The 22,449-nt window shown below is 36.7% G+C and overlaps 4 protein-coding genes and 1 pseudogene across 8 annotated transcripts; 3 read left to right on the forward strand and 2 right to left on the reverse strand.

The window, feature by feature from the left end:
• Positions 1-2,396: 2,396 nt before the first annotated feature.
• LOC103339826 (5'-AMP-activated protein kinase-like protein) lies at positions 2,397-7,225 on the forward strand. The gene is given in 14 exon segments (XM_016796120.2): positions 2,397-2,655; positions 2,753-2,866; positions 3,196-3,347; positions 3,446-3,484; positions 3,487-4,062; positions 4,309-4,519; positions 5,082-5,142; positions 5,234-5,284; positions 5,376-5,429; positions 5,617-5,736; positions 6,058-6,182; positions 6,439-6,490; positions 6,595-6,727; positions 6,971-7,225. Coding segments are annotated over 13 exon segments (1,824 nt in total). The 5' UTR covers positions 2,397-2,485; the 3' UTR covers positions 6,694-6,727; positions 6,971-7,225.
• A 587-nt stretch (positions 7,226-7,812) lies between these two features.
• On the forward strand, positions 7,813-9,725 carry LOC148914670 (uncharacterized; annotated as a pseudogene). The gene is made up of 6 exons (XR_016122805.1): positions 7,813-8,276; positions 8,589-8,686; positions 8,782-8,853; positions 8,952-9,076; positions 9,155-9,227; positions 9,327-9,725. The product of XR_016122805.1 is annotated as an uncharacterized LOC148914670 (transcript).
• Positions 9,726-10,306: 581 nt separating this feature from the next.
• Positions 10,307-12,542, forward strand: LOC103339824 (S-adenosylmethionine synthase 3). Of its 2 annotated transcripts, none has more exons than XM_008243177.2 (2): positions 10,307-10,463; positions 11,018-12,542. In XM_008243177.2, the coding sequence occupies exon 2, from the start codon at positions 11,025-11,027 to the stop codon at positions 12,195-12,197; it is 1,173 nt and encodes a 390-aa protein (XP_008241399.1). In that variant the 5' UTR covers positions 10,307-10,463; positions 11,018-11,024; the 3' UTR covers positions 12,198-12,542. The 2 variants fall into 2 exon arrangements, with proteins under 2 accessions (XP_008241399.1, XP_008241400.1); XM_008243178.3 differs by lacking the exon at positions 10,307-10,463 and adding an exon at positions 10,508-10,652.
• Positions 12,543-12,554: 12 nt separating this feature from the next.
• Positions 12,555-13,451, reverse strand: LOC103339823 (Thioredoxin superfamily protein). Its single transcript, XM_008243176.3, has 3 exons — positions 13,242-13,451; positions 13,058-13,083; positions 12,555-12,935 (listed from the first exon to the last, which is right to left on the reverse strand). The coding sequence occupies exons 1-3, from the start codon at positions 13,410-13,412 to the stop codon at positions 12,716-12,718; spliced, it is 417 nt and encodes a 138-aa protein (XP_008241398.1). The 5' UTR covers positions 13,413-13,451; the 3' UTR covers positions 12,555-12,715.
• Positions 13,452-14,122: 671 nt separating this feature from the next.
• On the reverse strand, positions 14,123-20,600 carry LOC103339822 (phosphoadenosine phosphosulfate (PAPS) reductase family protein). 3 transcript variants are annotated; one of them, XM_016796465.2, is made up of 17 exons: positions 20,418-20,600; positions 20,099-20,199; positions 18,893-18,938; positions 18,652-18,809; positions 18,353-18,470; positions 18,145-18,227; positions 17,697-17,756; positions 17,247-17,504; positions 16,409-16,505; positions 16,175-16,225; positions 15,977-16,057; positions 15,677-15,748; positions 15,430-15,492; positions 15,077-15,229; positions 14,844-14,901; positions 14,703-14,755; positions 14,123-14,613 (listed from the first exon to the last, which is right to left on the reverse strand). In XM_016796465.2, exons 2-17 carry the CDS (start codon positions 20,197-20,199, stop codon positions 14,530-14,532), a joined length of 1,536 nt encoding a protein of 511 aa, XP_016651951.2. In that variant the 5' UTR covers positions 20,418-20,600; the 3' UTR covers positions 14,123-14,529. The 3 variants fall into 3 exon arrangements, with proteins under 3 accessions (XP_016651951.2, XP_008241395.2, XP_008241396.2); XM_008243173.3 differs by having other exon boundaries at positions 20,099-20,204; positions 20,418-20,594; XM_008243174.3 differs by having other exon boundaries at positions 20,099-20,204; positions 20,324-20,464.
• Positions 20,601-22,449: the final 1,849 nt, after the last annotated feature.

The raw sequence follows: 22,449 nt of genomic DNA on the forward strand, positions 1-22,449 counted from the left end.
TAACACATAATTAAGATGTCTGAGTTCAACAAGGTAATGTCAATAAATGCATCTTTTGCTCATGAATTTAACATTCTAAAGTCGTCGTAGGTGCTAAATTCATAAATACAGTTCACAACAGTAAATCATTATTGCGTCAGATGTCATGGTCTGAAAGAGACACGCTGTGACATTTGCCAGCCACATTTTTGTTTATTTGACTTTCGATATGTATGGTTTCAAATTGTCTATACTTCCCCCCTTATACTACCTAGTCATGCTACAAGTTAGCTTCACTTATTATTTTAAATATTATCTATACTGAATTAAATATATACTGCCGTCCAAACTAAATTAATGGGACAAAGGAAATTAATATTTCAATATTCATTAGGAAAACGTATATGTAATGAAGCAAGGACGAGCTAGACAGCAACAAGTAGGTTGTTTTAGCTAAAAATAAATGGTAGAACATGGAATACGTATTATTTTTATATGCATGCACGCTTTACATCCACTTTAGTTGTTATCTATCTTACCTAACAACACATGCATGCAACTCATAATCTCTTACTTATGAAGCAAATTTTCTAAGATTAGTGATTCTTTGGACAACGCCTAACTCCCAAAGTTTAGGTATTGGTTTAATATGTGATTATTTATAAGTATGCTAATTAATCATGATATTCCTATATTAAAGATATATTAATTTATCTATTGGATTTATCTCTGCATAATTGATCCAGAAATAAAATAATATGATGTTCATACATTATAGTTGATTTTTTTTTTTAGTGGGAAAAAAAATCCAAACCTAATGTCAACTGGCATTTTCCGAATCATATTTTATTAGAAAACATACTTTAAATCATTTATATATGGCTTTTTTCAGACCCAATTATATCAAATGTGCATTTTAAATTGAGCATATTATCATTTAGATAATATATAATGATTGTTTTCATTAAAAATATCTGTTTGGTGGACACATCCACATAATTAGCGGCATACAAAATTTCAACATTGCTTGCGAAGGGAAGAATTATTAGACTAAAAGCTAATTGCCCTATCACATTATTTTAAATAACATATGAATGTTCTAACGCATTCCAAATATGAAAAATACTTGCAGCGCATAATGTCATTTACATTGTCTCCTGAGTACCCCTCTTTGGACCTCCTCATGTACGTATGTGTTAATTTTAACGTTGACGTTTATAAAACTCACAGCGCATCAACGATAAAAATCAACTCACGAACTTATGAAAGAAAATTTTCAAAAAAAAGCAAAATTGAGAAGAAATAGCAAAACAATGGTCATGATCACTTACTGTCTGAGAAAGACTTTCATACAATGTGAATCAATAATGCAATAACATATGAAATAATAAGTTTTCCATATATTATCGTGTTATTGATTGGGATAGAAAAATAGTACCCACTGCAAGTAAGTTTTCCTGTCAAAGCACAAGTCTTGCTGACACTCACTCACTCAAATGAGAATGACAATGTCACGGGGCGCGTGACGGAAGACTTTTGTTCTAAAATCTGCATCGGGAAACGTTGGTTTGATTTAGGTGGGACCAGGTGGTTTGATCTCTTTCAAAATCGCACGCACCCATCATGATCTGGGATCGTTGGCTCAATCAATCAATTAACTTGATTTGATAGACGGCTGTTGATTAGGTCGTGTTGGCCCCATGGTTGTTGGAAAGGGTCAAAGGCCTTTGTTTGTTGCACGCTCTGGTTTGCGTTTGTGTTCACCTGCTTCACGAGGACGTCGGACTACTCAAGGGCCTTGGGGCCTAGATCCAATGAAAGCTTGAGTTTCAAATACCCAAACTGAGCTTGGGCCAAAACTGTCCTACGAAAATTTTACTCCATATTTACATGATCATGTATATCCATGTATAAGTGCTCGGATATGTCGGGCTCGGTGCAAGTATGATTATACCGACCGATCCAATCCCATTCAAGAGGTTTTTGACACGACAAAGTAAATCGACTATAACATGAAGTTATAGGGTTTGGGTTGATTATTCTTTTACAGGAATACAAAATATTATAAGATCCGCGAATATGAATAATAAACATGTCGTATTAGGGTTCAAGCAATGTTAGAGGTGGGGGAATTCGAATACAAGACCTCGATTATAAGAATAATCGCATTCTTAACCACTTGAATTACAAACTCTTTTCTGCTATCGAATATGATATGAGGATACATGATTATATATGGAGCCGTGCCTCTCTCGATTGGACTTGGACGAGCATATTTTGGGGGTTCTAAAGTTAACTTGGGCCTTGCGTCGTGTTTTGGACCTTTAACATAATCAAATGGACCGTGATTTTTGCGTCGTAAAACAAAATTTACTATCCCCCAAAATCGCAAAATAATAACAGCTAAAAATGAAAACTACTAGAACCATCGGACGAAGCCTGAAATTCTGCAAAAGCCTGCTCACAAAACACAACATTATCACTGATTAGTGATGACTGAGGAGGCATGGCGGCCAACGTCTCTCACCTTCCCGCATTCCTCTCCCTCTTTTCTCAGAATCTCGTCTTCTCCGACCCCAAATACCACCCTAAGCAGCTGAGATGGGCCGCCCAACAACAACGCTTACCTCCACCACACTTCACTGTTCATGCCTCTTCAGTGAAGAAGAAGACCAGGTTTTTACATCTTCCTTTACTCTTCGCTTTCATTTCTACTCTTCTTTCTTCTTATTCTTTTTCACTCTCATTTTAATTTTGCCTGGGAAATTTTTAGTCGAAAGGTGAAGAGCAATGAAGAGCTCTGCAATGAGCTCCGGGAGTTTCTTACTGCGGTTGGACTTCCAAAAGATCACGTGCCCTCCTTGAAAGACTTCTCGCAGCACGGAAGGTTCTTCCATTACTTTTTCTTATAATTTTTTGTTTTTGTTGTTGTATTTTTACTAGAATTTTATTCAATTTGCTTGATTAGGGTTTCTCTGTAAAATTCGACAGTAAAATTACGTTTCACTTATCAACTGAGTTTACTTTTCCGATAACTTTCTACAAAGTTTCACTTATCAATTTCTGATTGCTTGTTGCCATATTTTTCTTTTCTTCAAGAAATTTTGGCCTTAGCAGCAACGGGAAGTTTAAGAATATTTATATGTAGTTTTGACTTGGAGACTGGAAAAATCAGAGCAAGTTTGACTGATCTGTTTTGTCCAAAATGGTTAATAGGAATGACCTTGCAAACATTGTCAGACGGAGAGGATATAAACTTATAAGAAAGCTTCTTGCGGACTCAACAAAAACAGATATAAATGGTAATGTGGATAATGGCGTGGCTGGAATACAGGATGCAACCAATGATCCTAAAGTAATAATAACAGGTCAATATATTGTTTCTTTTATTTGAGCGTGAAACGCGTTATTAATTTATTATGCAGTATATGCAACTGTTACTGATAGCCTCTTAAAAATTTAAAAGGTCAGGATCAAGAGGTGAATGATGTCATTGAGGATTTCCGTTGTTGAGTGAAGTTTCAACATTGGAAATCAGTTCTGGTAGTTTGATTACCGATCCAGATCCAAACCATGATGACAGTGGTCATTCACCTGTGGAATCTTCAGTCGATTTGGATAATTTAGAAGGTCATAGTGAGCAGGTGAATAATGTGGATGGATATGTTTACGTGTCAACCAGTGTTCCAGTTATGGAAAATCATAGTAATATGCCTTTAGGAATTTCCTCCGATTCATCCTTGCCAGCCACTGTTCCTGTCAAAGAAAATGATTCTTTTGGTTCAGATGTTGGTTCGAATCTGAACTCTGGTGGACATACTAGCATGCCTGTAGAATTTGTAGCTGGTTTGTCATCGGATGGAAAGGTCAGAGGTCAGGATGTGAAGCTTGATAATATGGCTGAAGAATATTCCTCGTTGACCGAAGTTTCAGTTGCAGAAGACCATTCTAGTTGTTCAAATATTGAACCAACTCACAACTGTGATCACCATAGTGATGCACCTTTAGAATCTCCAAGCAATTCGTCCTTGGATGAAAAGGTGGCAAAATTTATGCAGAATGGAGACCTGGATACAGTTGAAGGTAACTTACCTTAAGGGACCTTGTTTTCAAAGTTAAACACATTTAATATTGTTCAGCAACATATGTCATTCCTTTTTTACTTCAGGTGCACTGTAAATGTATGCTTATCTTTCATACTGTTTGTTACTACACAAATGCTTACCTTTCATGATGTCTTTTACCATACATGTATGCTTACTTTTCATTATGTCACCTTTATTTTTATTTTTTTGTTTCTTTGAAATTTATGAGCTGCTTGATGCCCAGATAAAATCTATGGCATATTAATTGGTAATGAGGCTGAAAATATCAATGAAGAGAGTAAATTTGGAAACACTGAAGAGGTTCAAATAAGAATTCCTGCTTCAGAGCACTCAAAATCTGCACTTGATGGAAGTGATGCAACTTTGGCATTGAATCAGAGGACATCAGCATCCAAGCAACTTTTGCCTTCTACGACAGTCGATGCCTCTCTTAGGTTGGTAGTTTGTACATCTGCTCAAAGTTTCCTGTTGTTTTCTCTACTGTTCAATTTTTCTTTCCATTATGCATGTTGATACTATTTAACCTAATTCAATGATTTAAATCTCGTTTGCGACAGTACATTATTTCATTTTTCATTTCATAATTTAAACCATGATTCTAGTCATTCCTTTGCTATAAGTGGAAGTGGACATCAACATTGCAAGCTCTCTCTCTCCCTCTCTCTCTGTATGCACATTTGTGGAGAGAGAGAGAGAGAGATGCATTTTATACCATTTTATTTGTTTTTCCCTTGTAATAATTACTTTGATAATCCATTTGCTTGGTGAAAAGGTAAAGAAGGGAGGATGTGGAGATCTATGATCAGTTTTTGGTGATATTCCAAAGAGTTACATTGTCAGAATCACCTATTTTTATATTATGCTCTTATGGAACTGGAGCTCAAATTGTGATGCATGACTGGAAAATATCCTGCATAGTTTTCCACTACTGTAGGCTATTTCACTACTATAGTTTTCTGGTACATCAATGTAACTTTTTTAATATTTATAAAGTAGGGATGACAGTTCATCAGCTGAAGGGATAAGTTCTCTATCTGGAAAGGATTCAGATGTTAAGGTCATTACTTATCCCAAAATTATGTTACTTCAAACATCAATCTTGATTGGTTTGTTTTGATGACAGTATTACTTGTGATTCTGTTTTACAGACAAGTGAACGGGAGGATCAACTTGATATTAGTAATCTCAAATTCATGCTGGTAATAGTATTTGTCTTAAAGTTCTGCTTATGCATGGACCTTTTTTTACGCGAACTGCTGATTATATTTTTGGTTATAATCTTTTTCTTAGCATCAGAAGGAGATGGAATTGTGTCGGTTGAAAGAACAGATTGAGAAGGAAAAGGTATATTAGCTATTTCTGAAGGCTCCTTTTAGTTTTTATGGCAAGACCTTGTGCAAGTATCTACATAGAAATATGTATGTCAGTTTGACTCTGTTTGCTTAAAAATTCTTTTCTGTCGGAAGTTCATAATTTTATGACCTATATGATAACTCATCTGATTTCTTATGCATTTTATTTTTTGCTTTAGCTTGCTTTGTCAAAGTTGCAAACCAATGCTGAAACAGCAATCAGCAAAGCGCAAAAGCTCGTCTCCGATAAAGATGCAGAGTTACTAGCTGCTGAAGAAAGCCTTTCAGGACTAGTGGAGGTATAACAACCACCATTTCTTTTGGATGTATTTTGTATAAATTAGCTATGCTATTAGAGCATCTTGGCTTTAAGTAGGATGTTCTGACCAATGAGGTCTATTAATCTTTCCCTGATTTTCATTATTCATACTTACTTTCGTATGGCATAGTAATTTCCTTTGGAAAAAAGATATGATCACAGTTCCTTTCTGAGTTTTATCAATGTTTTGTGTACCCTTTAAAAGATTCCATGTATTGACAAAGCGAAACTAGTGACAGAATCTTTGGTTGTAATTAATATATGTCAACACCTGCTGACTCCAATTTCCTGATTTTATTAGGTTGAGATACAGTACCGTGGGGATGGTGAGATTGTGGAGGTGACTGGTAGCTTCAATGGTTGGCATCATCAGATTGAAATGGATCCACAACCATCATCTAGTATCATAGGCCCCACTGGATCAAGGTCTTAACAGTCTCTTTATTTTCAAACTGTATATAATTTGGCATCAGAACTTTATTTTGTTTAGTTCTGTTGTGCCTAATTTACATTTATGTTTCCTGAAGAATCATCATAATCAGTTTGACATATTATTGTTGGTTATCGTCTCGCTATTCCTTCATTTAAAATTCTGAAGTTGTCATGTTGTTTTATCTACTTGGCGCTAAAATAATTGTGGAAAAATGAGCTTACTGATCAGTAGGATTACATGTTCTTCCAGGAAAACCAGACTTTGGTCAACAAGGCTATGGCTTTATCCAGGGATATATGAGGTATGCAGATCTAGCAGCTAAAAGATATGAACTTTTTTCTCTTTTGGCAAGGAGAATATATACTTGAATAACTGTGCCTAAATGTGACATGTTATTAACTGCAGATAAAATTCATTGTTGATGGCCAATGGAAGATTGATCCTCAAAGAGAGTCGGTTACCAGGGGTACCATATGTAACAACATTCTCCAAGTCGACAGATGAAGGATTTGGCAGGGGGGGCGACTACCTATCACTGGTACGTCTCACAAGAAACCAGTTTCCACATTAAAAATTAAATGCATGAAACCATGTAGTTTCACTTTTCCTGTGATGGAGATTCCTGCATTGGATCAACTGGTTCTTCTATTTGCAAGCCTTTGCTAATATTCAAATTGAAATTTCTCCTTGATCAACTTAGCTGGTGCAAAATTATTGCTTGTGTTTGTTAACATCTTCCTGGTGCCCTAATTTTGACTTGTGTATGTTGAATGTGTTGCAGACAAGGAGCAAAAGTATCTACCAATTATTCGGCCTGTTGTTAGGTTATAGAGGCAAAATTGAAGTTGAAGCAGTCTGAGCCTATGCCATCGGGCCAAGAAAGTGAATTGAAGACCACGTACACGCAGGAGACGAGGCAGGCAAAATCAAGAGTCCATTCCGCACATTGTATATATCTGCTACTCACCACAGCTCTTTTTTCCTAATAATAATATTTTTTTCGGAGGATTTTCCTAATAATATTAGTTGGCTAAAATCCAGCATTCATGGTTGGTTGCAATAACTATCGCCCCGGTTAAAAATTGAGATGAAACAATAGTTGAGATGTAAAATATTTAAAATTGTTTACGTTGTTGCATGAATGGCTACTTCACACCCGTCTGTACATAGAATAAAATTTGAAGTGTAATCAGTTGTATATAAATAGACAATTGTTCTTACTGTTTAGTAAATTAGGTTCATGTACAGAAGTTCGTCTACGATATATTCACGTACTTAATACGAGCATATGAAAATACCATATTTATTGGGTATACCGTATATCACAGCTAATTAAGTGATACATTTGACTTATTAAATGAATGTACCTTAAAAATACAGTATTTCATGTCTTCCTAGTGAATACATGAAACAGTCTGCTGACTGTTAAGTGCTGAGCCTGAGAGCATTGTGAATATGCTATAGCATGCGGCCTCCCCATCACAGAACCAGTCAATGGAAAGTACCGAAAGAGATTCAGGTTTTTTTTTCTTCTCTTTTTTGGTCGGGAAAAGAGAGAGATTGGTTTTGTGCCTCGTAGGCGTTCGTGTTGAAACCACGTGGAAAGGTCATTACCATACCAAATCATTTAACTTTTGTGTGTGCAAGTCGTGTCTCTTTCTGCCTCTCTGGCCTCTTTCTATCTTCTTCACCTTAAAATTCCTTTGGTGGCTTCTTCTATGTTCTCTTCTCTCACTCTCTCACTTTCTCACTCTCTGTGAATCAAACCCAGTCTACTCTGATATCTATCAAATGGCTATTGTTACTGCTTCTGCTCATCTTTCTCTGAATCTCTCTTCCCCTCTGCTGCGTGCCTCTGTAGCTTCCTCCAAATGCTTCCCTATGGAAATGTCCCTGCAATATCATCAGCAAATAAAAGAAGAGCTCTCCCATGTCCTCTAGTGATCAAGAACACCAGAATTTCTAGTGTAGATGTTGTTGATGAGGCTGACCAGCAAAAAGAATTAGGGATGGAGAAGAAGCCCAACGAGACCCTTTTGTATTCCTCAGTCCTTTGCCTCTGCTGCTTGTGGCTGCTCTTCCTGGAGGTATGTACATTTTTGTTTAGCAATTGAGCCTTTCAAATTTATTCAATGTTTCTCTCACTTGAGTTTGTTGTTGGGTTCAGAGATATTGAGATTTAATGAAAGAGTGACAGTGAGGGCCTAACATTAGAAGCTGAACTCAAGGATATATAGCACATCTTGCAATCTTCATTTTCTAAATTCTTGTGATATTTTGGATATTTAGTAGATTTATATAAATCCATCACATCACAGATCACAGCAGCTAAATCATATCACAAACTAGTAATGTCACTGATTTTGTACTCATAATGTACCTGAAAATTTTGATGATAGCTGGAGCTGTGACATCTTTGTTCGATCCTTTCGTTGAGCTCGTCAAATCATTTGGTCTTCCTGGCTGGCTTGTGCATTGGGGTCACCCAGGCAACATGGTATAATGATTTAACCCCTCCCTGTAAAAGAGTTCTTAATTACATCTCGTAGTTGTGTTTATCTAAAGCTGTCTATGATTTCTTTCATTTTGTAGGCTGTGGTGCTTTTTGCCATGGGAGGCTATGGAACATATCTTGGTTACCGGATACGGTATTCTGACGATGTGGTATGAAACCCGGCGCGGCATGTATTGTGATTCAAACAACAATGCCAGACATTTTAAGTAGTATCTTGATCAATAATCATGATATGTTACTGTTTCAGGAGGAGAAGGCCAATGCTAAAGACTTGCACCCTAAGCTTCTAACTGGCATGTTTTTCTTTTTTGCTCTCGGAGCAACTGGTGGAGTAACTTCTCTTCTAACTTCAGACAAACCCATTTTTGAGAGGTACATTTAGAAAATTATGTTCTTTGAATTTCCCTTTTCTTTGGAATGAATATATATTATCTGTATCTGTGTTTGCAGCTCTCATGCTGTCACAGGGCTTATTGGCCTTGGCCTCTTGACCATACAAACCATTTTACCTACTTTGTTTGAGGTAAATCTAGAGAACCTTTCTTGCCATCTATTTCTTTTTTTGTTTATTCTGCAATGTTTCAAGAAACTCAGTCTTTTTTTCTTCCTTTTTTATTTACAGGGCAAACCTCAATTGAGAACTGTTCATGGGGTCCTGGGTACTGGGATCATGACATTGTTTGTTGTCCATGCTGCCCTTGGACTTCAACTTAGCCTAAGCTACTAATATATGATTCTTTTCCATGCCTAGCTAGTTTGCTTTTGGATTTTCTAACTTCATTTTAGCTTAATTATTCATACCCTTTTCCATAATTGGTTTCAACTTTAAGCTCTCAGGATCAGCAATCTTATTGAGCAAAAAACACAGCAGCAGGGAGCAGGACAAAAAAGGTAGGGAAAATGGTGTAATTCGACAGAAGAAGAAAAAGTAGAAACATTATTTTGGAACTGCTAGTTGTCTTCTTGTTTATTTTTTATATTTTATATATTTATTTTTATCAAAGATAAGAACTTCATTGAACTTGCATCAACATATACAATAGAATCAATTGACGGACCGAAGGTTAAGAATGACCTCATTAAAATCTTGCTTTAAAAACCCTCAAATGAGGAAAATAAAGTCGAGAAAAGAGTACCACAGCACCTCCAAAGAAAAAAAAAAAAAAAAAAGGGAAAAGCAGTCAAGACTGCATCCTATCGCACTCTCGTACTCGCTCCAGCCAAGTTGTCATGTTGTTTATGCAGCTCACAAGTGAGGCATGTTGCACCGACTTGCTGATTCTTGGTTAAAGGCCAAAGATTAACCACTAGTTATCACATCCGACCTAATTTGTGAAGCATGTCATTAAGTATATGCCCACCTCTTGGGAATATTCAACACAGTATTCTGATTACACATATGATCGTGAAATTAGGAGTAGGCAATAGTCAATTCATAAGAAAAACAATAACACCAGGTGATAACACAGCATATCACATCATCTCATGAAATGAGTTGGCAAGATTTGATTTGTGGAGCCAAACTCCATGTGGCAAGTAAGTAGGGCCCAATACCACCATGCGGGAAAGTAAATTATGAGCCAATCCAAAACAAGCCAAATGGCGGAGAGAGAGAACGAGTCAGACGTAACTGGCGCCCCGCTGCATATCGATTCTTCACATCTGTATATAAAATCAAACTGCCCTTCACCCCATCTTCTCTTTCATTTTTTCACGTCTCTCATTCTTCCTCCTCCTCCTCCTCCTCTGTCGCTCTCAGGTTCGTTCTTGTTTTTTCTTGTCTCATTTCCTTTCGGCATCTAACTTGGTTTCGTTCAATGTCCATTGGATCTTGATCTCATATTTCTCAATTGCTTTAGACAATCTGGGGCTGATTGATATCTGCTTTTTTGTTAGCATGCCATCTGTCTGTTTAGATCCAATTCATTCATTGCGTTCTTTGGAATGTGTACGTAACGTTTTGATTTCTCTGTTTAATGCTTTGAGGATTTGGTGTTATGGTTTTGTAGCTGCATGATCTCTCATTTTCGTCCTTAGATCTCATCAAGAATTCTGCTGTTTAATTAGATCTTAGATTTATGGTCACAATTTTTTGGTTTGCCTTGTCTGTTGATAATTCTGTTCATCAATCTCTAGATTTTGTTGAAATCTAAATTCTCATATCATCAGTTAGATATTGTGCATGATTTAACAGGCAATGAGATTGAGTAATATGGGAATTGTTTATACATTACATGTGCTTCTCTGTTGCTGAGATTTCAATATTTTAATGTCAAATTGGAGAATTAACACATAATCTTTTCATTTTATCAGTTTAGAGATGGAAACCTTCCTCTTCACCTCTGAATCTGTCAATGAGGGTCACCCCGACAAGCTCTGTGACCAAGTCTCGGATGCCGTTCTCGACGCTTGCTTGGAACAAGACCCCGAGAGCAAAGTTGCCTGTGAGACGTGTACGAAAACCAACATGGTCATGGTCTTTGGTGAGATCACAACCCAGGCTAAGGTGGATTATGAGAAAATAGTTCGAGACACTTGCAGGGGAATTGGGTTTACATCAGCTGATGTGGGCCTTGATGCTGACAACTGCAAGGTCCTTGTCAACATTGAGAAGCAAAGCCCTGAAATTGCAGAGGGAGTTCATGGCCACCTCACCAAGAAGCCTGAGGAAATTGGAGCTGGTGACCAAGGCCACATGTTTGGTTACGCCACAGATGAAACACCTGAGCTCATGCCATTAACTCATGTCCTTGCCACCAAGATTGGTGCCAGGCTTACTGAGGTCAGAAAGAACAAAACAGTCCCGTGGCTTAGGCCTGATGGTAAGACCCAAGTGACTGTTGAGTACCGGAATGAGAACGGGGCCATGGTCCCGATTCGGGTGCACACCATCCTCATCTCAACCCAACACGATGAGACTGTCAAAAATGAGCAGATCGCTAGTGATTTGAAGGAACATGTGATCAAACCTGTCGTCCCAGCCCAATTCATTGATGACAAAACTATTTATCACCTCAATCCTTCGGGTAGATTTGTCATTGGAGGACCCCATGGAGATGCTGGGCTTACGGGCAGGAAGATTATCATTGACACCTATGGTGGTTGGGGTGCTCATGGTGGTGGTGCTTTCTCAGGGAAAGATCCAACCAAGGTGGACCGGAGTGGTGCATACATTGTAAGGCAGGCAGCAAAGAGTGTTGTCGCATCAGGGCTTGCTCGGCGCTGTATTGTGCAGGTTTCTTATGCGATTGGCGTCCCAGAACCCCTGTCAGTTTTTGTGGATACCTACAAAACTGGAAAAATTCCAGACAAGGAGATATTGGTTCTCATCAAGGAGAATTTTGACTTTAGGCCTGGAATGATTGCCAACAACCTTGATTTGAAAAGAGGAGGCAACTTCAGGTATCAAAAGACTGCTGCTTATGGTCATTTTGGCCGTGATGATCCAGATTTCACTTGGGAGACCGTAAAGATCCTCAAGCCAAAGGCCTGAGAAAGTGAGCTAGTTTTTGCAAATGGCTACCATTGTCGCCGCCATTATTCATCTTGCTAGAGAAGAATAAAGAAACTTCAATGCACACGTCTGATGTTGAGGTCTACATTTTCAAGGCTCAAATTAGAGTTGAGAGTAGGAGATGTGTGCTTTAAAGTTGAGATGTTAGCAAACTTAGGAGGAGCCTGTAGTATTTGTTGCATTGTCTTTTATCGTTCTGTCATTTTTCATGTTTCCATTTTTCTTTCTTTTCCCATTACCCAGCTACTTGATTGTTGAAGGTTCTGGCATTGGACTTGATTGACCAATTTGTGAAATTTATCAGATTGTCTTTTTATATCTCAACATTGAAGCTCATTGTGAACAATCAAAATCTAGTAATTGCATGATTGTAGGCTCATGGCAAGAAATTCAACAACTTAAGTAATAGCTTGGGTACAAATTATACAAAGCCATACAGATTTTGGGTGCAAACTATACCCACAGCCACAGCTGAATAATTGTATGAAACAAACAGTTCAGGAGTGCAACCACAACCGATCATGAAGCCGCTCTTCTCCAGCACCAAACATCTCATCCACCCGTTCACCCTCCCGGTAAAAATGGAAGGTCGGCGTGTACCGAATGTGCAGAGTAGTTTCAGGGCATTCATCAATGTCTGCATAGATGAAAGAGAGCTTTGGAAAACTATTACTCAGCTGGCAGAATGCAGGAAGGATTTGGCTACACACACGGCACCTGAAAATAAGACCAAAAATAAGCAATTCACTCAATTTGTCATTGAAGCTATACATCAAACACCTTGAGCACAAAATGAATGTGCACAAAGTTGTAAAAAATAGCCGGAGAATGAGACATACCAAGATGCGCCATAGTTGATAACAGCCTGCAAGGAGTTGAAAAGATAAACAAAACCCAAAACGATTACAATCATAGACACAAAAAAGAACCCAGATAAGGGTTTAATGGGTTTCAACTTGCAAAGGAAATAGGAGCACAAAACAGAAAACTGAAATGTGGGTTATTGGTGATTTGAGTGCTTACAGGGGATTTGCAGGACTTGATTTGGAGAAGAAGGTCTTTGAGGTTTTGGTCGCTGGAAGCACTTTTTAGGTTTCCATGGCGATTCTCTGGTAATTCCAAGCCCGTGCCCGCTAATCCCTTCTTTGTGGTGTTGGCTTCGTCGCCACTCCAACCAGCCCCTCCTCCCTCCATTCCTCTCTCTCTCTCTCTCTCAAAGACCAAAAGGTTGTGGCTTTAAAAATTGATTTAACATTCGACATTTTAAGAGATGTCGTTTTGGAAGGGAATGTTTTAAACGACGAAAGGTCCTTCGACTCATTTCTTCCCTCCTATTTCTCCCCGTCATGGCTCATGTGGTCTCACATGGCCAAAAATGGCCATGGCATGAAGCCAACAACCAGCGTCATCTTGGATGCAACCATGGTTGATTTTGATTTTTGCAAGTTCAGAAATATAATGTTACTGACCATTTAGTCTAGCATCATCCAATTTTCATTTTGTTTAAGGAGGTCATGAATTCAAATTTCATAAACGAGAAAATGAATATTAACAAGAATGAAGGGGAATGTTGGAATTAAAAAGGGATTCGAGTGTCAATCCTCATATAATTATGTATGACAAAAATAAAATACAAATTTATAAATAAACCCAATTGTGTCACATCCTAAAATAACAAAGTCATATAAATTATGTATGGGACAAAAATAAAAACCATATAATTATGTCAATTGTGATTTGACCTACCACATAACTTGTTTACTAATCATATCATGCTCTGATTCACTCACATTTCATAAACCAACAACTTAAGCCTAGAGTCCCCTAATCTTCAATCTAAACAAATCACATTCTACAAAAGTTCATACATGTAACATGATAAATCAATTTAGAATCGCGTCAAGTAATGGTCAACCTTAATCCATCAGTTTTTCATTGGATTTGTGTTATTAATCAAGATAAAACTGAATAGTTTAAAAGAACCATCCAGTTTATCACATGGAATAGTATTGTGATGGTAGTGAACTGTGAGATTCCATCTAGTGCAAAGTACATTTGTATTTAACCTAATTGTTCATAACAACGTAATTCTTAACATTTCCCTCCAATTATAGGGGGCTTTGCCCAGTTTCTTTTCCTCATCTCTCTCCCCTTTCAAATTCCATTGCAATGATCTCCTTGTTCCATCCAACAAATACATGGGGAGGATTTCCTCTTGTTCCATCAACATTTTCATATAAGAGAGGCCGGTTCAAGTGTGGAATAACTCAGCAATTTGAAGCATGAGAAGACCACTTGAACAATGCTGCCATTAACTGGAGTTGATTTCAACGAAAGCCCCCGGACAGAACTTCTTGTTCAATGCTTCTATGGCCGATTCAATTCGATCTTTGTCCTGCAGCCAAAGTTCTCAAAGGGTTAAATTCAGTAGAACAACTTGCATAACTTAATTGAATATTTGGAACCTGGGAAATGTTCTTGTACCTTGCCCTTGAAATAAAGTATAAGAGGCTCCTTTCTGGATTTGCGATGACAACCTTGATATTTCACATGAAGATCAAAATTGGAATAAAATATTAGATATCACATTCTCCTAGGAATGTACAGTTTTCAAAAGGCACTTACCAATGTAAAGGTCTGGAAATTCAAGGCAAAGTTTTGACAGAGGTCGAGCAATTTCTACCTGCATTGATCAGGTGGCTCACTGTTTAATTGTGTGGTTCAGATTAACACTTAGCAAACAATATGGAGACTTCTGGAAAGAACATTACCCACATATCAATGTGTGTGTGTGTGTACACACTCAAAATTTCAAGACTTAATATATCAACAATATCATGGAAGACAGAATTACATACATCTGTAAGATTTGTTGTCAAATGCTTAGATACAAATGATTGCATCATTAGTAGCACATCATCGGATCTCATTAGTTCAATTAGACAGTTCCACTCCTCATCCAGCTCCAAGGCATTTGTTGCCGTAAGGATTATTACATTTTTACACTTAATCTGCAAGAGACGATCATTAGATGCCATGCTATATAAGATTAGCACTTTATCCATTGAAAGATATCTATGCACAGAAATTGGCCAAGAGAAAGACATTTAAGCAGTTTTTGACAGTGGAAGCTTCAGTATAGTATCATAAATTCTAGCTGACCTGAGATACAAAAAACAAAACTACCATATGTGACCTTCCAAATACATACCAAAGGGACAATCAGCTTTTCATGATGCAACAACTCAGTAATACCTTCAGGCAACAGAGCCATCTGAGAAGGAAAAACAAACAAGAATAAGATTAAATTCATGCCTTGAAGACTCTGGCACAGTAAGATATGCAAAATAAAAAAAATTAAGGGAACACAGTACGCAGAAAGTAACCACCAGGAGACGATAAAAAAAAAACACAACAAGACCATATGCTAACTGAGAAATTTCTCGACATCTAAGTACCTCATTCCGGTCACCAGTGCATTGATCACCTATAAGATGCCTCAGATATTCTTCAAATTCTTCATCAGGAGCCTAAATTAATGAAAATTGACCAACCTTGATCAGTTAGAGACTTTGAGGACAACTAAAATACTGGCACAAATTAGGACATCTCAATGATCTTCATATGAACACCATTTTACGAGTCCCTGAGGTTGCGGGGTTAATACAGATTTTCCTTTTTCCCAGAATGAAAGACTAATAGATTCAATGAAATATCACTGTTTTGTGATTGAGAAAGTTCAATAAAAACAAACATACCAGACGAACCCCAAAAGCCTTTGCAACACCTGCCGTAGTGACATCTGAGTGCAGTGGGCCTACCCCTCCATATATAAATACCTACAGTCATGAAAAGTAAAATTGTATAAAGAATAAGAACCAAGAAAGGCAAATCCCTCATTCATTTCATCACTAAGAAACCACCTAAATAACTCTCAAACAGATTGTAATGATTACCATATCATCAGTTGATTGTCGTCGCTCGACTTCTTCAGCCACAGAATCTATCTGTTGGTTGTCAAAAGAATGTCATAGAAGATGAAACAGTAAGGTGATGTGAGTAAATGCATGTTTCAAGTTCCATATGTAACTGCACATCCATCATTGCAGTGACATAAGTTTGCACATAGGTACATTGTAACTAGGCCAAATTGTGGTTTAATCAAAATTTATTCTGCAACAGTAACTCACATCATTCCGAACAACAGCAGTTTGTGATACCAGCCAGCCAAAAGAATGGAGCTTTCTACACAATGAAGGCCCTATTTGATCCTCAACAGTGCCAAACCTGAGCTATCAAATAGATACAAAGAAAACAATAAACTTCAGTAATAAGTTATTCCAAATAACACTGGGTTGAGAACTAAAAGGCTACGACATTTGAAGCTCATTTCATTCCACAACACTTACTTGTCCTTTATTTTTTGAAGTTACCTGATACTATGTCAGTTCCCTACACTACTGACTGTTTCCGTTTTCTTTTTGCATACGTGATAATTAAAAATAAAAGAAAAAAAATGATCATGTAACGTGGCTTGATCACTACAAAAGTTAACTCGAAGTGCTAAAATCCAATTTCGCAAGGGTATAACCATAATTTTGAAACAATTTGTGATTGTTTAGCCTTAAACCACGAGATAATGAAAGATATTTACACGTAAGAATCATGAATCCAGGAAAAATACAACAAAAAACAATCAATCTGAAGATATTGAACAAAAGCACCAAAAAGAAAGGACAAAACCTAAATGGCTGGCTAATGAAAATAAACCACCCTGCCCCCCTTTTCTTCAAGAAGAAAGACCCTTTTTTTTCTTCTAGATGAAGGTTACTAAATACAAATGAAGATCAAGAGTTGAAGAAATGGTTTCTATTGAAAGTCTAAAAAAAGGCCTGAAATTTAAACGAGTAATCACTCATCATTGATATCATGGCACATCCAATGTATACAGGACCATTACACTCAGAACAATACAATTATGGATATTGATTGCAATAAAAGTAAGTACAAATACCAACAATGACTTACAAAATCTCATCTCCCACAGCAATGGCCGAGGCCGTGAGTAGGCTACTCTTATGCAAGTCCACATTGTCAAGGCCATTGATAACAGCAGGGTTATGCCCACTAACTGATGAAGGAAGTTTTTTAACTCTCCCAGCTCTCTCTAATCTTCCATCAGAAAGCAAATATGCAGGTCTAAATACTTCTTTGCTGCCGGAGGACTTGTTAATGCACAATAATGCATTTGGAACTGTGTCATAGATGCTTCCAATTGAAGTGTAACTGTGAGAACAAAGAAAATAACAGAAACCAATTAGCCGAACATGACTAAACGAGTATAACAGAAGAGTGAAATCAAATGACATGTGACAATATCTGCATCAATAACCAACTTGTAACAGTCAAAAGTCTTGTGAGCACTGAGAAAAGCCAAGAACCAAAGCAACAGTTCAAGCCACATAGAGAAAGTATTACCCTTGATCATATAGACTGCAGTAGGGAATTTTGCAAGTTAAGAGAAAAGCCCACACATCTCTGCAATGAAACACATGGAAGTCAAACCCCTCAAAAGTTCAGATTAAGTGGATCAATCATTTCCTCTCCATTACAATCAGCATAAACATTCATAGAGATATAAAAACCAAACAAAGTAGTCCAGTGCAAAAGGATCAATCTTAGGATGGAATTTAGGCAAAAGTTAGGTATGATGCGCTCAGAAGGTAAAGGAATTTGACAGATATATGGTATTAGAAACACTTTTAAAGCCCCATTCTGATTGTCATGAAGAGATGATGATTCCTCCAGCCATATTGAAAACGACAGAAATGCACTTTTCAAGTAGAAATGAACTTTTTCTCTAACAGCCCTTACCATTTGCCAAAAATAAAGAAAATAGAGGACAGAGCATATGGTAAATGAATACCTGTATGACCAATCCAATATAGGATTCACCCTCATGAAAGGTGGCCATCCAAGTGAACTAGGAGAGAACTGTTCTTGACCAACCTACAAGATTGTAAATCTCACAAAAGTTTAGGCATCTTTGTCACAAAACTCTGGAAGATAATCTGATAGCCAGAGATATGTCTACGATATGATTGTGACTTTGCTGATATAGAAAATCAAAGTACCGCAGTAGGATCACCCATTCGGACACCAAGGAAAATAGCTTTGATTGGTTTTGCATTAAGTAAAGCCTCCAAGCCAGACTTGAAATCTGAGCGAATGATATCCAGTTGCAAACCATAGCTGCTTAAATAAGAATGTCAATTGAAGGCTACAACATTTCATAGGTTTAAAAGTCAATAAATTTAAACAAATGCATTCTTATAATCTTGCAAAACTAGAAATTTTATGATCATACAATGACATTTAAAGACAGAAATAAACAAAAAGGGAAAAAAAAGGTAAGAAGGGGAGCATCTCTCACGTAGTGGCCGTATCATAAGTAAAAGAGTTGATCTCGGGGAAAGCAGACGGGGACTCAAAATATATTGTTCGGATTGGAAAGTCTTTTACATCACCATTAGAACAGCTTTTCTCCCCCTCATGCAAAAAGTAGCCAGCCCTAAGTAGGTGCAGCAAAACCTACAGAACGAAGTTATTAATATTTATCAATGACACAGAAGGTAACTGATAGATAAGCCACGAAAAATCACTTAAAAACTTACAGTTGAATCCTTTCCCCCATTAAAGCTGAAGGCGACCTCCTCAATTCTGTTGATGAAAACAATTTAGTACTTGCATGCAGACTAAGGAGCATGACTAGTCAAATCTCGATGTTTCAACAGCAGAGTTCGAATGTGAAATTCCAAACTCTAAGGTATCAAGAGAGCAGGAGCACCTCAAGTGCATTTACTTATTTGATTTATTATATTATTATTCTCCCACAATGTTTCATTTGAACCATCTTGTATGTAATAATGAAACATCTAATGGTCTTTAAATTAATGTTTGTCGTCAAGTTAGGAAAGAGTATTTTGCACAAAGAAAAATTCAAGGGTGGTGTAATTTAAGACCTTTTGGTAGGAATATCTTTCCAGATAAGAATGACATATATGCAAAATCCATAAAGAAATTTGCAAGCCTAGTCTGGCTCATAGTGCCCAGATCGCCATCAACACGTGGTGTATACATCTAAAGAATCTTAAAGGGATAGCGACAAACCGGACAAGTACTGACAAGGAAAAGCAGAGTACCGTTAACTGAGATTCAAATCCATCACTCAGATTCAAATAAGTATTTTACAAGATACTTCCACACATCAATATCTAAGTATTTGCCAATCAAGACAGTATCAGGAATCAACTAATCAACCAATTTGATTTTGTCTTTTACTATTTTAGGTTTAAAGCACCTCACATTAAGAGCATTACACGATGCAAACCTAAACATGTTAAAAATCAGAAACAACACTTCAGTAACTGCATTGAGTTCAAAATGAAATATATACAGGGGAGAGTAAACCAATTATAGCAAACTTGAGAAGGAGCAGAAATATTGTCACAGTGTAATTGATACAGTGGTTTTAGCTCAATTCATTTAATGTCTGAGAAAATGTAGTAAAAATAAGAACAAAAAATGATTTTGATCAGCTTTGTTTATATGGAAGATGAAAATGAACAAAACCCACCGTTAAGCTGGTCCTGCTTACAACTAATTGATTCGGTTTGAACGGCCTACATATTACTTAAAATCTAAACAACCCGAAGCATAAAATTCAAAACTCCATCTCCTTTTCTAATCCCTACAATATTAAGCTATTAAGATGAAGGCATTGACCCAAAAAACCACCGCATCCAGTTTAGAACAAATGCCAGAAGCTGGAAAAGTTACAAAAACAAACAATGCCCAGAAGGGAACACAGAAGAACTTACGAGTACAGCGCAAGAGTTCTCTGAATAACATAGATAGCGTTGCTGTACTTCGTCTTGAGCCTTCGATCATCACACTCCGTGATTGCCTTGTCAATCTCCATCTGCCCTGAGACACAAAATCAAGTACAAAATTATCAAACACTTAAACCAAACAAATGGGCTTTCACAGATTTAATAAATTTCGCTTCTTTCTGCAAAACCAAATAAATGGGTGCTCTCAAATACCAGAAATTTGGCTTCTTTAACTAAATTTAGCAGAAGGGTTCACAGAAATTTAACAAGAATTTGCTGTATTTGCTTAGCAATCAAGAAATCTGACCTGAGAAGACTAGTCTCAAAAGAAATGGAAATCTAGGAGGAGAAAGCTAGTTACAAAGCTGAAGCTCAATGAGACTAGATGTTATTAAATACTGAAGCTGTTTTGCATCAAAACAATTTTGTGTTTTGGGAGTATTACGTGTTTGATGGATGCCACAAGTTGTTTATCTTTGAAACGGGTTTTGGTTTGGTCTATTTGCATATCAATATAAACGCTACGCGCACTTCCAAGGCAGCTGTTGAAACCGAAATCGGTGAACCGGATCGGGACGTTACTGTAATTATAATATTCCTTTATGCCATTGCCCTACTAAAACGCAACTTTTGGAGGAGGCATAGATCCCTATATTCATTTGATTAGGGGGAAAAAGAGACGAAAAATCTATATTGTGAAAAATGCCAAGGAAGATGTAAATTTTTTGAGTGAGTCAAAGAAATTTATGATTTACCAATAAAAGTTTCAAATCTTTTTTGTTTTTGCTTTGTTTTAGTCAAATTAGGCATGGACACAGCCACCCAATTGGCATCAAGCATAATCCATGGTACTATGTTATTAAACAAAAGGTAGAAATTCGATTGTTATATGCAACTTCCTGTCTTCAACCGTGTAAATAAAAGAAACCTTTGGGTGGGAAAAATTCTTTGAGTTCAACAGTTGGATCAACTCATGCGTCCAACTATACTCACAAGTACATAAATTTCTGTATTTGAGTCTTATAAGTGCTTGTGAATATAGTCACACAGATGAATTGGTCGGACCGTCAGACCCAAGAAGCACTCCTTAGGCGGAGATAAAAAGGTATAAAATGCAGTAACCTATTGTTGTCAACAGCCGTTACATGGGATGATTGTGTGTATAATATTCTTGCTTTAAAAATAGGGGCTTGGAGGCGGCACAAGACAATAGCCAAACGTTTCCACATAAGCTTTGACTAGGGCCTCTTGAAATTTCCAAAACGTAACACAAGGTTTGCTGATTGCTTAGCACATCATAGCAATTATTCTTATTCTTTTTTTGTTCATTTTCTCCTCCACGTTCTTTATTTATCAAGGGAGAGATTAATTCAAATCTCTATTTTACTATACATATCAATTCCAACAAGCATTAACATTTGTAGTTTGTTCTTCTAATATATCATGCAAATGGTTGGTTAATAGGTGAAACAGGTTATATAAAGCATGAAGGGAATCATCACACTATTTGTTATTCCCCAATTGTTCATATTTTATGTGTTTTCAAAACTAGGAAACTCTACTTTGATCTTTTCAAGAGTTCGAAAATTTTCCCATTAGTATTATTCTTGTTGTCGTCGCTGTAGTTCATATTTATGCGTATTTATGTTTTTTTTTTGCTTTTTTTCTTTGAGAGATGCTATTTTTGTAGTTATACTTTTAAATGAAACTTAAAATTAACTTAGTATATCTTACTACCGAACTATTTATTAAATTACAAATTTATCATAATATAAAATGACCAAAAATGATATATTGAATTGTAAAACAAATGTAATTTTAATAACTACACCATACTCACCATATTCAACTCTAATAAAACGTAAGTGAAATAATTGATCCTTTCCTAATCATTGATACATTAATTGAATTTTGCAGATTTTACATTAACTAACTATCTATCCGGGTATGGAGTGTAACTTATTCAATCAGCTTTACCTGCTCCGGTTCAAGTTAGAGCATCTATAATCATGCTCTCTATTTTTTAGTTAAAATTTAGCTAAAAACACACAAAAGTTATTTTAAGAGCTCTCTATGCAATTTCAACTTCAATCATACTCTCTAGTTTAGGGAGTCAGAAATGCTAGAATTATATTTTAATTTAACATAAATGGTCCATCTCTATGAAAAAATAATATAAAAATAGATAATATTGATTAAAGGTTTTAAAATATTCATTAAATAGGGTAGCATTAAATTATAAGGAGCCACTAGGAGTTCATTCTCTCTCATCAAATTTAGGAGCTCCTAGAGGTCTCCCTATTTTAAGAGCTGGATAGGGAGCATGGTTGGATGTAGGT

Source organism: Prunus mume, linkage group LG8 (assembly GCF_029339155.1).
Source record: "Prunus mume cultivar Tortuosa linkage group LG8, ASM2933915v1, whole genome shotgun sequence".
Classification (NCBI taxonomy): domain Eukaryota; kingdom Viridiplantae; phylum Streptophyta; class Magnoliopsida; order Rosales; family Rosaceae; genus Prunus; species Prunus mume.